Here is a 14,563-nt window from a genome sequence, read left to right as displayed (position 1 = left end):
TTCTTCTTCTAGGATTCAGTAAGTAACCTAAATGTAGAATCAGGCTGGTGATATATCAGTAGTGCTCCTTAAAATATTTGGAGCGAGCAATATTAGCAGACATAAAATAAAACGCTTATTTTGCTGCAGTTGTTTCTTTTTAGCTGTTAAAGGTTTGTGTATGTGTGTCATTTTAAATTAATCACATGCAGATTGCTGACTTTCTTTTTTCTACCAGGCAAGTGAACAAGATATTCTAAAATATCTAATTAAATGGGGAGAACACCAGTTGATGAAGAGAATAGCAGATCGAGGTGAGGATACTTTTTAGCCATGTGCTGTCTAACCAAATAAGCCATAATGTTTCAAAGACCTTCATCTGGGTAATCTGTGATCTAAGACTTTGAATCTAAGGAATCTTCGCTGCTCATACTGTGGTTAAAACTAGATGAGAACTAGAATCTTTAGGAGAGGGAAAAATGGCTATCCTCTAGAGCAAATAAGCATAGATGTTCTGTAGGAGCTTAAGTTGTTTAGACTCAAGAAGAAAGGGCTTAGGGTAAATCTTAGCAATGTCTAGAATGCCTGAATACAGTAAGAAAATGCAGTCAAGCTCGTTTCTTTGCCTCTTATCCTTTCAGTGGGTACCATGAGGCATTAATTCTGTTTGATTGTTTGTGTTGTTTTTTTTTTATGGCACACAGTCGTATGATGCAGCGAGTTGCCCAGAGAAGTTACAGGGTCTCTGTCCTTGGAGATAATAAAAACCTGACAGGTTATAAGCAATCTGTCCTACCCAACCTGAGAAGGAATGGGGAATAAAATGGTTGCGACTTAATGATTTTTGAAATCTACTGTTACTGCTTGCAGTACAACTGTTTTGTCAAGGTTGCTCGTTTGGAGTAGTTGTGCAGCTTCCTGATCTGTGATGATCGTTAATAGCTCGTTCTGTTTCCTGGGGTCATTGGATAATGTGATGTACAAAAGCAGAAATAAAAGTTCTGCCAAATTCTGTCAGACAGGGCCCAAATTTAGTCCCGTAGTTTTGTCTGAGTGTAAGGTACTTGAAACAGTGAATATGGTTTTATCAGTCAAATATTGGAAAGCACTAAAAATGCAGCCTGGACTTGAGCTCCCTGTACTGAATGGGGAACGTTTGACAAGTTTCCTCACAGGCTGAAGTTAGTCAAGTTCAGGTTGGGCACAATACTTAATATACAGGTGAAAGTAAGTAGTTACTTAGGGAAGGAAGATCCCAGAATGTCATATGGTGTTATTATGCTGTCTTCAGGAAGATATACCACTCCTGGTGTATGAGCTTGAGAGCAATTTGAGAGGTTGTGATGTAGCAGTTAATAGTGTTTTTCCTTTGAGGCTTGAGTAATTTATCCCAGCAGTCTCTTCAGGCCTTAATTTGTAGAAAATTGGTTTTTGAAACCTGGTGGGGAAGAAGAAAGGTGATGCAGAAGAGAGTCACTGGAGGGAACTGCAGCAAGGCATAAACATTTTTATAGCATAGCTCTAGGTAAAGCTTTATGAACTTGCAACAGACACTACTCCTGTGTTCCTTCCTGGCTTATGCTTTGAACGTGACAGCTGTACAAATGGCCAGTGGTCATATAACCTGATCTTGAACCTGCTGATGCTTTGTATCGAATTTTTATGTGTAAACTACTTTTGGGGAACAATACTGAGAAATGCTGTGTTTTCTGAATTTTCTGTATCTTCCTATGAGCCACATAATTTATGATTTTTTTTTATGTAAATGTATTTTTCCTATAAAATAACTAATTTTTTATTCTTTTCATACAGAGCCTAATTTACTGAGTGGTACTGCTCACAGTGTGAACAAAAGAGGTGTGAAAAGGAGAGATCTTGACATTGAGGAGCTGAGAGAGATCCTATCTCCACTTTTACCTTTTGTCCGCATAGAGCACATCTTACCCATGAGTAGTGAAGTACTGAGCGATGCAGTAAGTCAGTCATCTCGTACAAGTGTTATCTCTGATTTCTTTGTGTTTTGGATTCTACAGGGATCTGTGCAAGGTTACATGGCTTTTAAAGAATTTTTTGTACTTCAAATCTGTCAGGAAACTGAAAAACAAAATGGTGTAGGGGGTCAGTGTAAGAAATACATTGCTTTCAATTTCTTCCCATATATACTTAGTATTTAATCAAACGTTAAATTTTGTCTTCGTTCTTCAAGATGAAGAGAGGCCTGATTAGTACTCCTCCTTCAGACATGCTACCAACATCAGAAGGTGGAAAGTCAAATGCCTGGCTGCGACAAAAAAATGCTGGAATTTATGTGCGGCCGAGACTGTTCTCACCGTATGTGGAGGAGGCCAAGGTAATAACCATTAACATTTGGCTATTGTTACACTGAAGTCATCAGGGGGTTCTGTAAACAGGGAAAAAGGAATGGTGTGTTTTGTCTCTCTTTGCATGTACTGGCCTAAAGTACTAACATTTTCAATTTAACAAGACTTACAAGTTTGATCATCAGGCTCAAGTCTCTAGAACTGATCAGAAAAATTTCAACAAAATTTTTTTTTGTCGAAATTGAAATGTTTGCGAGACAGATCTTGATGAAATTCCACCGGAAACAAAGCAACGTTCTGAGGGAAACCTCCCTGGTTTCCAGCCAGTTTGCCGGCCCAGCTCCTCGGCAGCCCACCTGGCAGGCGGATGGCAAGGTGAGAGCCTGAGAGTCCCAGTCTGCAGCTATTCAGCAACCTTGGTGCCAGGTCTTTCAGGCTCCCCAGCTCCCACTAGAGCTGGGTGGAGAACCTCTGTTCCACTGGGCACAGGACTCCAATAATTTGTCATTTGAATCAGAATTCTTTCAGTCCTGTACAAAGTGGAATAAATATCCTGTGTCCAACTTGACTACAGTCCTTTGTGTCTCATTCACGCAGTAGTTTCCTTATTCAGTATCTTATATGAGGACTGTAAAACTGAAGAGCCCATGCCATATCCTGTTTGACAGAATGGGACCCTTATGGATGTCTAGCTAATTATTTGAAGCAATTCCATCTTGGGTCATGAGCTTATGAGTCCCAGCTCTGCAGGTGACTGCCAGACAATAGGGTAGCTGTGCACATCCGTATTGCCTAGAAACTCTGAACACTGCTCTCTAATTCAGATCTTTCACCCTGTGTTTAAGACAGAAAATACCTTCTAAAGTCTGAGTGGTGACATCCTCTTTGAGGCGAGAAAGAACTATTTTGCATTTTGAGCACAGATGAGAGAGCACCGGGTGACACTAAGGGAATAGGGGATAAATAGCCAGTTAAAAACTTAGCTTTGTACCTTGGATTGTTAAAACTAACAAAAATGTGTTTAAAAGTGTATAATAAACATTGACGCTCAGCTTTCAAGTGTGTGTAATGGGAATGCTTTAGCAATAATCTTAAAGCTTTTTCTACGTGGTTTATTTTTTTTGGTCAGGAGTCCAACTTGTTTCTGTTAGTATTGTGCTGTGCTGTTATTTTTAATAGAAGCAAAATTAGTTGTTTAACCTTCGAGGAATAATTCTTGTTTACTACCTGGTAACTATTCTTATTCGTTTTGATTATTGGGAGGTGCAAAAGCTGCAGATAAGTGACTTCTAAATTATTTCCTTCTGCTGGCCTTATTTTTGAAGAATGAGAAAGTTAAATAAAAGTCTTAATCAAAGATGTGCATAAATCCCTTTTGTCTTGTTTAAAATATGAGGGAAACACATCTCATTTTCAAGGTACTGTCTTTCAGTGGTATGGAGCTGAGAACCGTAACTGTTTGAGCATCTAGATTTGCCACGAGAAGAATACTTTCATTCTGACAAATTCAAATTAAACAAAGCAATTTTCCCCAACATTATTTGCCTGTTAGCTTTGAAAGGCCAATGCTAATAATGACTGGAAACTAGAGTAGAAAATGGCATGGATGTGTTGCATACTATTTTGGACCTGCTTTAGGTGTGGCCTTGGAGCTGTGCTTGCAACAGCTCTAGGTGGCCTTGAGGCAGTGCTTACGGAAGGTCCTGGTGGATGTGTACAATGCCTTCATGAGGGCTCTGATGGCTGTCGTTGCAGTCAGTACTGGATGAGATGATGGTGGAACAGACCGATCTCGTTCGTTTGCGGATGGTCCGAATGTCCAATGTGCCAGATACCCTTTACATGGTAAACAACGCAGTGCCGCAGTGCTGTCATATGATTACCCACCAGCAAGTTAGTACTAACCAGTCCAGTCCTCCTTCAGTCATAGCCAATGAAATCCCAGGTAAGAATGCTAGATCACTGATGACTCTGCTTGATCTCCTGTGAGTGGTTGGGGGCTTTGGAGCAGGGGAAAATGAATGTGTGAATACTGCAATCTCCCCAGGGAGGAGTACTTCGTAGTTTGTTTCTTCCTACCCAGCAATAGTGTGTTCTGCTTTGATCTACTCTGAGACTATTTATTATGCCATCCATCTACAATTTGTAAGAAGATGAGTTACTGGAAGGAGTAGTACTTTAACCTGCTGTAACTGAGTGCTTTGAAAAACCTTGGACTAGTTAAATTTACTGTAGAATCTTTGCTGGACCCTGGCTCTCTGCTCTCAGAGTGGTTAGTTATTAGATTTGTACCAATCCTCCAAGATGGGTAAGATCCAGAAGGGTGGGAAATGGAAAAATATATTCTAAATATCTTCTACAAATCAGAAAGGTAGATGGGCCATAGCTTGTAGAACAGTCAACTTGACTCAGTTATCCAGGAAAAATATTGAAGTAGCTGCTCAGAACGCATTTTCTGTTGGTTTACCGAATCTACTTGAAAGCTTGAGTCAAATCAATGTAATTCATTCTGCAACAGAGTACATTTCTTAGGTGGAAGTAGGTACTTTAGTTTGCTTGGTGTTGATGCTCACAGCGTAGCCAGAGTCAGTGTGACGTACAGTCGTTTATGTATTTGGTCTTTTGGTGTCAAACTAAAAGAGTTTATCAAGTGAGATTGCCTAAGTATATTTCTGTGTGTGGTTAGTAACTTAAAATGCATTTTCAACTGTGACCCACCAGTTGAATGGGAAGATGTGATTTGGACAAGGTTTTGCTGGATCTTGGTTTCTGGAGAAACTGACAAAGGAAATGGGATCTCAAAGGTCTCCAGTATTTTGCAGAAGTTCTCGTGGTTGGAAAAAATCTGACTCTTGGGGGGAGTGATGCATCTTGGCCAATTGGAAACTCCACTGCAGCTTGATTCTATACAATGTAATACTTAGGATTTATTGTCAACCCTTAGAGTATAGATGTAAGCTATGAGCCCAGCCAGAAGCTGGAGCACTGATATTGTCACGTAACTGCCTGCTTTACTTTGTTCTGTAATTATGTGAAAGATTTGATTATTTTGCCAGTTCTTTGAGGCAGAAAGGATAGATGAGAGCCAGTTTGAGGAGATTAAGGCATGTCCCAGACCCTTAACTTGTACAGGAGTCTGTCCTTGAAGCACAGATACTGCACAGGAGCTCTTGAAGGGAGAACCAGGCGTCATCAGCTCTGTCTCAAATGCTGCTTAGACTGGGTTCTGGGAACATGAGCTGCTTTGCAGTTTAGGTATTCTCAGTCTGTTGCTTGCATCTTGCTTGTGCTGTCGCTGATTGACTTTATTTGCCTAAAAGACACTGATAGCTTGTCTTGGTACTTCTGTTGCAATGCTACTCTGAGTTCAATCTCTGCTGAAGGTTGAACAGGTTCTACATGTAATTGCCATTTTCAGCTTGAATTAGGAATCCTACACCCAAGTTATATTTTTGTGTATATATATAACATTCCTTCTATATGTTTCACATGAATAATAGTGAAAAAAACAAAACAAAAACACAATAAACCACCACTAATAATAACAAAAAAAGCATAAACAAAACCTCCTGGGTTATCATTTTTAATGATAAACGTAAATGATTTTTATGCTCAGTAATATGGAGAACTAATTAAACTTCTCTACAATCCTTATTAATTTGTTTTTCAGTGTTTGTAAATGTTGGGTGTAACTAACATCTGATTGCCAAGCTGGGATTTTTAAGAACAATTAAGGTGTATGGAGCATAATGTAAAAGATATATTTGTGAGCCATGAAGACTAGATAGAATCGATGCCATTTTCCTAGTACAGGAACTCAGTTTGGAAGAGAAAAAGTAAAGTTGCACTGCTTAGATTTGTTTCATGCACAATGTGAAATTGGGAACAGTTGTAGTTCTGCAGTGTTGAGTTTTTTCCTTCTGTGTAGCACAGATGTCTTTTCACACTGTTCTTGCTGCCTCGTCTGCTTAGTTTTTGAGTTTTCACTATGGACATGTGGTCATGGTACTACATAACCCCTGTAAAGCTGGTGACAGGTCAGATGCCAGGACTTATATATTCAGAGGTTTGGACTTGTTCTTTCCTGATAGGCACATTTTTTTTTCCGAAGGACAGCAAGACCACAAAGAAATACAGTTTGTCATCAAACAGCAGTGAAGAGTGGCATGAGAAACTTTTGCAACAGCATAAATTCCCCCCAAATTATATATGATTTCCTTTTGGAAAGGTTTTGTTTAATGATTTCAATATGGCTGCATAAAGCAACACCATCTAATGGGTTTATGTTGGCATTGTTTATGTAATTACTTTTTTCAGACACTCTTTCTGTAGTTGCATACTGATATTATGGTCTTGTGATTACAGAATTCCACTAGAAGTATAAAGTGTGTGCCAAAAAAAATCAATGAATTCTTGGCCTGTAGTATTCATGAGGGAGCAGTCAGTTGTTATTTAAGATATCCTGCCCCTACTCAAATCATAACATTCCTGCATCATAAGGGTAAAAAGAAGGCTATATTTGTGGTTCACCCTAGCAGAAGCTGGAAAAATGATGTACGTTTTGTGTGATGTATGCCTATTCAGTAATGGTGTTCCAAGGAGTGTGTGAGTTGAGCTGTGGTTGGAGGAATGTTTTTCTTTAAAAAGGAAAAGAAAAAAAAAGGAAAAAAAAGACAAGCTTAGTCATCCTAGCGTTAGATTTTCCTTCACAATTAAACTTAACCATCGTAATTAACTTGGTGTCTCACAGTTTTAAAAGTAATCTGTTATCCCCAATTCTATTCTCCGCTGTCCCACCAGTTCCCAATTTGCTTGTTGTAAAAGAGATGATCAAACGGCTGCAGGAGCTTCGTCACACTGAGCAGGTGCAGAGAGCGTACGCTCTCAATTGCGGAGAGGGTGCCACAGTCAGCTATGAGATTCAGATTCGTGTGCTGCGGGAATTTGGACTTTCTGATGCTGCTGCTGAACTTCTGCAGGTATGGAAAGTTGCCGTGGTAAGATCAGAAATTGTTGGATTCAGGTTTTCTTCTGACTGAGTTGACTTGAATGTGTAATCTGCAGTAAGAGCTGATTCGTGTGTGTGGACAACATCTTGATGCTTTAAAATGAGTCCAACTTTAGAGCCACCCAGGTGCAAATTACAGTGAGACTGTAATGTGAGACAGTGAGATTTCATACATGTATAGATGAAATCTATTAATATTTTTTTCAAACGTTGTTGCCATTCAGACTGTTCCTACTGCCACAGATACTGAAAGCAAAGTCAAATCTCATATTTAAAGTAGATTAAGATTAAAGGGTTGTTTTTAAGTAGGGTAAAGCAGTGTTAACATACACTGCCTAGGCCTTCAAGGAAGCACCAAGAGTACTTGGCTTGTTTATGTCTTTTTAACTGAAGGCTCTGAAAAGCTATTTTCTAGGGAAAGACTGGCTTGGCATTCTTCTCCTTGTTTGGAACTAGGTGATGAAACATTACAAACTTTTGGTTTATTGCTCTGCTTCCAGATACTTGGCAAACAGTTTATGATAGCTTTAGCACACAAGTGGTGATGTTCACATGCGAGTGGCTTGCTGCTCCTTCCTGAGCTTTTGTATTTGTCTTTTGTCCTTTGTTTTTATAAACTTGAATCATTAAGGTGTGAATAAAATAACTTTCTAAAAAGAATGGTGTGATTTATCTGTGTAAATAGTGTATAATCAGAGTGAACGATATGAACAGCTTACATTCAAGAGGCAGTTCTTGAGGCTAGTCAGAGCATGACTAGTGGATTAGATTGATCTCTTCTGGAATCAGAGAAAACAGCTTAAGTGATTCAGTAGATCTGCATAGACTGTGTCAGAAGTGGGGAAATGAAAGTGCTGCTTATTTTTGTTGCTGTTAAGCAAGTTGCAGCTGTTAGTCAGCTTTTTCATGTAGCAAATCTGATGCCACTTGCCTTTCCTAACGATAATAATCCATGGTAACTTTAATTGCCTTGAGCTGTGAGGTTTCCTGTTGCAAAATACTTGGTACAGCACTAGTAGATTGAGTTGCTGTTTTCTGGATGGCTTCCCGCTTCTGTCACTGATGTTTTTCTTCCTTTGCAGAATCCTCACAAATTCTTTCCTGATGAGCGGTTTGGGGACGAAAGCCCTCTCCTGACTATGAGACAGTCCGGACGATGTCGTGTGAACAGTACTCCCACTGCAGAAACCCTGTTTACAGAACTGGACTCTTTTGTGGCCTTCCATCCACCATTGCCCCCTCCTCCACCTCCATACCACCCACCAGCAACTCCTATTCACAACCAGTTCAAAGTGGGCTGGAAACAAAGGGTGCCAAGTCAACATCCCTCCCGGTCCTTTTCTTACCCATGTAACCATTCACTGTTCCATTCCCGAACAGCTCCCAAAGCTGCACCTCCTGTCTACTTGCCCAGTGTGAAAGCAGCTCCCCCTGATTGCACTAACACTACAGGCCTGGGGAGACAAACTGTGGCTGCAGCAGCAGCAGTGATGGCAGCTGAGAAACAAGTAGTAAGTATTATATTTTCTCCTCCCTGTCTCTGGTAGTTGTAAGTAGTAGTTCAAAGTAGCTTGTTGAGAGGAGGTGGAAAGAATTCGTATGGTGTTGTCACTTGGCTTAGTCAAAACAGCAGCATCTCTGGTGGTGAGGAGACTTCTCTGTCAAAACCAGTTTAAGTCTTCTGCATCCAAAGGGTATGGTGGCATCTGTGGAAGACTGAATGCTCCAAGGGCAGGGAGTGATTTTTGGAGGGTCGAATAGGACTCGTAAAGTTTCTGAAATAACAGTTTGCTCCATGTGAACTTCTGTAGAGGACTGTGTGTTGTAATTCAGTGGTAGAAATAGCGAGAACGTTTTGGCTATTCACAGGTAAGCAGCCCCAAACTAAACAGGTGCGTATAAAGGAAATCTGTGGAGATTGTGAAGGATTTGCATACATAGAAAGCATTTTTAAAATGAGCAGGCAAGCAGAAATTGGTAACTGTGGACATGGAGAAGTTCTGTTAGAGCATAACTAAACTAAATACTATAATACTGTAATACTATATTTCTGCTGCTACCTTTTTGTGAACCATTTTCTTTTTCTTTTCCAGTGCACTCAGCCCTTGCTAAACGAACTGATGCCAGATATTGCAATGGGGGTGTCAGCCATGTCTTTAAAAGACAGAAGACTGCCAGAGCTTACTGTTGATACAGAGTTAAGCCAGACAGTTACAGAGGTAGGGCCTGGTCCACCCCAGCACATTTCATGTATTCAGAGCAGACACATGCCTACGTCACGAAAGAAACATGCAATAGAGCAAAAAATTGATGCTCGAGAAAATCAGCAGGAATATCCTGACTTCTATGACTTCTCTAATGCTGCATGCAGACCTTCCACTCCAGCACCAAACAGGCACAGTCCTTTGCCTTCACAAGGCATGTATTATGGCCCAGATTTGTATAGCCACAATAAGGCATCACCAAGTGGCTTAAAGCCAGCTTATCTACCTTCCCAGATATCTCCTAAAAAGCAAGAGGATTCTAGGAGGGAATACCTGATCTCCCAGGATGGGCATCAACACAGACAAAAGAATGAGCCAATACACCTCGATGTCTTAGAGCAACCTCCCCAGCGACTGGACTTGGCGTTGGCTACCCAGGAAAGTGCTGGTAATGGCCCAGTTCACATCAGGGGAAGAACAAAAATGGAAACTGATTTAACCTATGGGCTAACCTCCAACAGACCTTCTCACTCTGCATACGCCTCTGAAATGCAAGAAGAGAGAGTCAATAGGAGAATGGCAGATGATGAGCCATTGGAGCACGGGACACAGAGAAGTGCAGATTTGGAAAGGGAAGATGCAGTAAGCAGAGGAAGGAGGTCTCCAAACAAACCAGACTTCCTGTATAAAAAATCTGCCCTATGAAAGCAACCTCCACTATTTCTCTGTGCCTAAGAGTTGTAAACTTCCCATTCTTTGCAACTTTTGGCCTGACTTCTGTCAGACAAATTCATTCATGCCAGCAGATGAATTCAGTCTCATCCTTTTATTTTGTACATACATTGCTTTATTAGAGATGGCATGCTATCAGATTTTAATGCTGCTTCTGGTTTTATTTTGTGGGAAACCTTCTTTTGTTTTTTTCTTAGCACATTTAATTAAGCCTTTAAAAAAAACAACAACAACTGGTACCTTTTTCTACAACCTGGTAGCCTTTTGCACCTGTACATCTATTTTAGTGTATTAGTTTTGTACTAATCTGTTAAACTTTGTCACATTTAAAGGACTGTATTTTCATACTTTTTGCATTTTCCCTTTCACCTGCCACTTCCCTATGTGCACCGAGTTGCACATTATGAAATGTATTTTCTTATGAGATAGCAACAACGTGTTTATTTTTTAATTATAGGAATTCCAAAGAACAGCACATGGAAACACTACGTTTTTAGTTAGATTGTTTTTTGTTTTTTTTCTCTTTAGATCTGAAATCTTCCTGATTTTTATGACTACAGCAAGAATCCAGTTTTGTTTGAAAGGTTCTGGCAGCTGGTCTTACCGTATAGCTGATCAATACGTGAGACTTCAGGTATCCAAGGGGATATTTAGGAGTCTAAATTCCAGTAAAATTCACCAGGATCTGTCTGATTCTGTTTGCTTAATTGCAGAGAATTCAGTGATCACCCAAAAGCACTTATTATCCAGACTAGAGTTGTTCATTTGACCATGTGGAAGTGAATCTAGAAATACTGTAAAAGGGAGAGTAATAACTTTTTCTTCCAGCTGCTCCCTACCTGTGAGTGAGGAGAGGAGTTGAGGATTCACACTAAATCCTGGTGTGTCAGTAAGTCAAGGCTTAGAATCCTGTGCTGTTGCCTGAATAGTAACTCTCCAGTTAAGAGGGTTCTGTGTCCACTGGAGGTGCTGAGGTGACTGCTCATTGCCTTGCTTTCTCCTGCCTATGATTTTAAACAAGGGCTTCACTCTTAGAGACATCGTTCAGAGTTCCTTATCTGATTTGAAGTATTGCTGACTTGTAATCACCACTGTTCTGCTGGGAAAAAGAAATCAAAGTGAAGAGTAACTGCTCCAGCATTAAGTGTGTGAAGTTTTAGCACTCTTAAGTTATATTTCTCATCCCCCTTACCTTGCTTTTTTAAAGAACAGAAATGAGATTCATCTCATGCCATCATATAAAGAAGGAGGGATTTGGGGCTGGCTCCCTACTACTGGGTTGAGATTCACCACTGCAACTGTGTGACAGTTGTAGTTAAGTGTATTCTCCTTAGTAGTTACTGTTTAGTTCTTACCACAGCTTCATTGCGTGTAGGGTAGGGATCTGATGCCACTGCAGTGTAGTGATTACTGGTAATGGCCTGATTGGTGTGAGGTTTATTATTTTATCTTATTTTTTTTAATGCATCTTCTATGACGAGGAATTTCCCATTAGCTGAAAACTTCCCAAGTTATGACCTAATAACTACATCAAGGTTAATCAAGGTTAGGCTGTTTCCTGCTAATGAGCTCAAAATGCTTAATACTATTCAGAGAAATCTTGTTGCAGATTTACTTTTAGATGATGGCAGGTTTTCTCACACATCTTGTTTTATTACAGCTTGAGAGGCTTTCCAGCCACAAAACAGTTTTATACATTGAATACCACATTCCAGAATTACCAGATAGCTTCTAGAGAAATGAAGATGTGGGGTTTTGAGCCAATAAATCCTAATGCCTCCTCTATATTATACCTTCTGCTTCTATGGAAGCTCTGCAGATGCTCTTTCTGAGGCACAGCCCTGAAAGGCACAGCGTAGGGTTGGAGGAGAAACAAAACTGAACTGTGTGGATCGTGTAAGTGTTTTGTGGGTGAGGGGAGATGGTTTTTTTCCTCCATTAGCCTCTTTTAAACCATTTTTAACCACAGTAGAAATGAGTCCTGACCTCAACACCAGTGCATATTACCTCTGTGGGGCTGCCATGTAGAATGCTGTTAAATGTCAAAGGTGCTGGGGGGAGCAGTGCTCCCGTGCTTAAGGACTGAGGTTCATGGGATTGATTCAGAAGACTGAGCACAGCACTGTCTTACTTTGTAGCTCTAACCAGGCACTTTGCTCTCGTGCTCCTGAGCGTTAGAAGCATTAACTTTCATCACATAAGAGAACCTGAAACTCACTGCATGTGCATCATATGTATGTTGGTAGCTTGACTGCTAAAACATCACAGTAAGCTTTCTGAGGACAGCTGTCCCGAATAGCTTATTTTTACCTAGAATTCTTTTGAAAGAAACTACTTCAATCCATAGCAGTTTGTGGCACTGTGTGTCTGGGCTGAGGAGAGGCTGAAATCTAGACTTAGCTCCTGAGCTTGAAATCAGTGGGTGCATGGCTGATACAGACTGAGAAGTTTTAAGGATATGATGTGATGGAAGTAATAGATTAGTTTGGCTTTGGAATCAGCTGTGAGAAATGCCTTTCTGGAGTGGAGGACAGGTCTGCATTTTAGAATACAAAACTGCTTCTGAAGTCTCAGAAGCTTAGCAGTGTTAAGGATAGAATAAAGTATTTAAAAGCAGGTGCAGAAAAAAAGGCAAGTCCTTTGGAGGCCAAAAAGACAATCAGGCCAAAAAAGACAATCTGTTTTCATTTGTATATTTTGAGTTAGGAAGATGGTTGCAGCTAATGGTGGCTGCTCTTCAGATGAAAAGGATTTGTCCAATGACTGGAATTGTTTTTTGTAGTCCAGGGTGGGATTTCCTGCCTAGTTGGTTGTGGGGGAAGGGGAGCAGACCATCTTAGTTCTTCATGGAAGCACCAATCAGAAGCTCATTTTCCTGTACTTTGCTCACAGAACACACACATACCTATGCTACCTGCTACTCGTTGTTCTCTTTCTACTGAAACTTTGGTGCAAAAGCTCCTTGTTTACATGAAGCACTTTCTGATTAGGCTGGAAATTAACGTGTTTTCCTCCTACAAATCTGGTGGAGATTGTGGATTAGTGACTACATGTTGCTTTAGGATAGAGGTGTGAACGTTAAGCTTTCTTAGATGAGGATGATTTGTGTTCCTTATTCTGCTAAACAGAGAGCTCAGACTTTCATGTAGTGAGCAACATGCAAAAACTTTTTTCCCCCTTTCCTCGACTCCCTTCTTGTTTTCCTTAATATATGGACAAATAACTTAATTCCTGAAACAGATTCTTCCTTTGAAATGTTTTATTGTTACTGTAGTTGCGTGTTAATAACTGCTATGTTGATAGGCAGTTTCTTGTTGTATTTTTCATTTCTGAAAGCGAAGGTTGTGGGCCACCTTTACTTGTAAGCCTCAGTTTTGGGTCCCAGAACGTCCCAAACATTTGTCTTCATGCGTTTCTTTGGTTTGGGGTTTCCTGAAAGCATACACGTGCTGTTTGAGGCACTGTTGTTTCTTCTAATAATTATATGCTTCTATGGTAGAGGTGGTGCTGAGCTCTGCTAAAAGCAGGGGAACAGCTGAGATAAAACTGTAAAACCATATTTGGGTTTTCTGTGATTCTCTGTATTCTGGGGGCAGCCTTTGCCTTCTGCAGCCTCACAGTTCTGTTGTCCTCGTGTTGTTACTGGTATAAAGTCAAGTGCCTTCAATGCTAAAGGCTCAGAAAAACTTTCTTAAACTGACTTCATGTCCTATGCAAGTGTTTTTTTCTACAACCTGCATAACCAGTACTTTGTAAAACTTGTTTACGCTTCAATTGTACATAGTGTTTTTTAAGGAAAAAAAAAATAGTATTTTTATTTAGGTACCTCCGAACTTGAATTCTAGTCTTGTGTGATACATTGTAAAACAATACATTTCTCTTTTGAGTACCATTACAGTTGTAAAAAGGTTTTCACTGGTTCTATTTTTCTACTGTTGCTGAGAAGCATGTAACACTGACTTTATCCTACGTATAGTTGGCATTTCAAATAAATGGCTTGTATAGAACGTGCCTGTGTGGCTTCTTAATGTTGGGCACCGCTTTGGCAGGACGCTGCTGAGTGGTAGGTAGCTGGACTTAAACCTTGTTTTAGAAGATGTTTGTTTTCTCGGAGCCAGAGACTAATTAAATACACAGCATTCTTTCCTTGAACTGCAGTTATCCCATGTCGGCTGGATCTTCATTGAATCTGTTTCTCAGGAACAACTGTCACTGCTTCAAAGAGATGACAAGTTTTAGCAGCGTGTCATCCAGCAGGTGAAAACACTGACTACACTCTCTTTGATGTACAACGGTGACATACTTTGGGTTAAGTCCTG

General features: G+C 40.2%; 1 protein-coding gene across 2 annotated transcripts in view; it reads left to right on the top strand.

Annotated features, from left to right (window-relative positions):
- BTBD7 (BTB domain containing 7) overlaps window positions 1–14,251 on the top strand; it is a 53,151-nt gene extending 38,900 nt beyond the window's left edge. Inside the window, exons 5-12 of one of the 2 annotated variants that reach the window (XM_015865241.3) lie at window positions 218–293; window positions 1,792–1,952; window positions 2,186–2,329; window positions 2,562–2,675; window positions 4,056–4,245; window positions 7,101–7,279; window positions 8,391–8,819; window positions 9,402–14,251. In XM_015865241.3, coding sequence (XP_015720727.1) covers window positions 218–293; window positions 1,792–1,952; window positions 2,186–2,329; window positions 2,562–2,675; window positions 4,056–4,245; window positions 7,101–7,279; window positions 8,391–8,819; window positions 9,402–10,217 — 2,109 coding nt within the window. In that variant the 3' untranslated portion in view covers window positions 10,218–14,251. The remainder of the gene's footprint in view (window positions 1–217; window positions 294–1,791; window positions 1,953–2,185; window positions 2,330–2,561; window positions 2,676–4,055; window positions 4,246–7,100; window positions 7,280–8,390; window positions 8,820–9,401) is intronic. The other variant, XM_015865242.3, reaches the window with a different exon arrangement.
- Window positions 14,252–14,563: the final 312 nt, after the last annotated feature.

The sequence above is a fragment of the Coturnix japonica genome, chromosome 5, assembly GCF_054131305.1.
Source record: "Coturnix japonica strain WE chromosome 5, WE-NBRP24, whole genome shotgun sequence".
In the NCBI taxonomy this organism is placed as follows: domain Eukaryota; kingdom Metazoa; phylum Chordata; class Aves; order Galliformes; family Phasianidae; genus Coturnix; species Coturnix japonica.
This window is presented reverse-complemented; position numbering and strand designations above follow the sequence as displayed.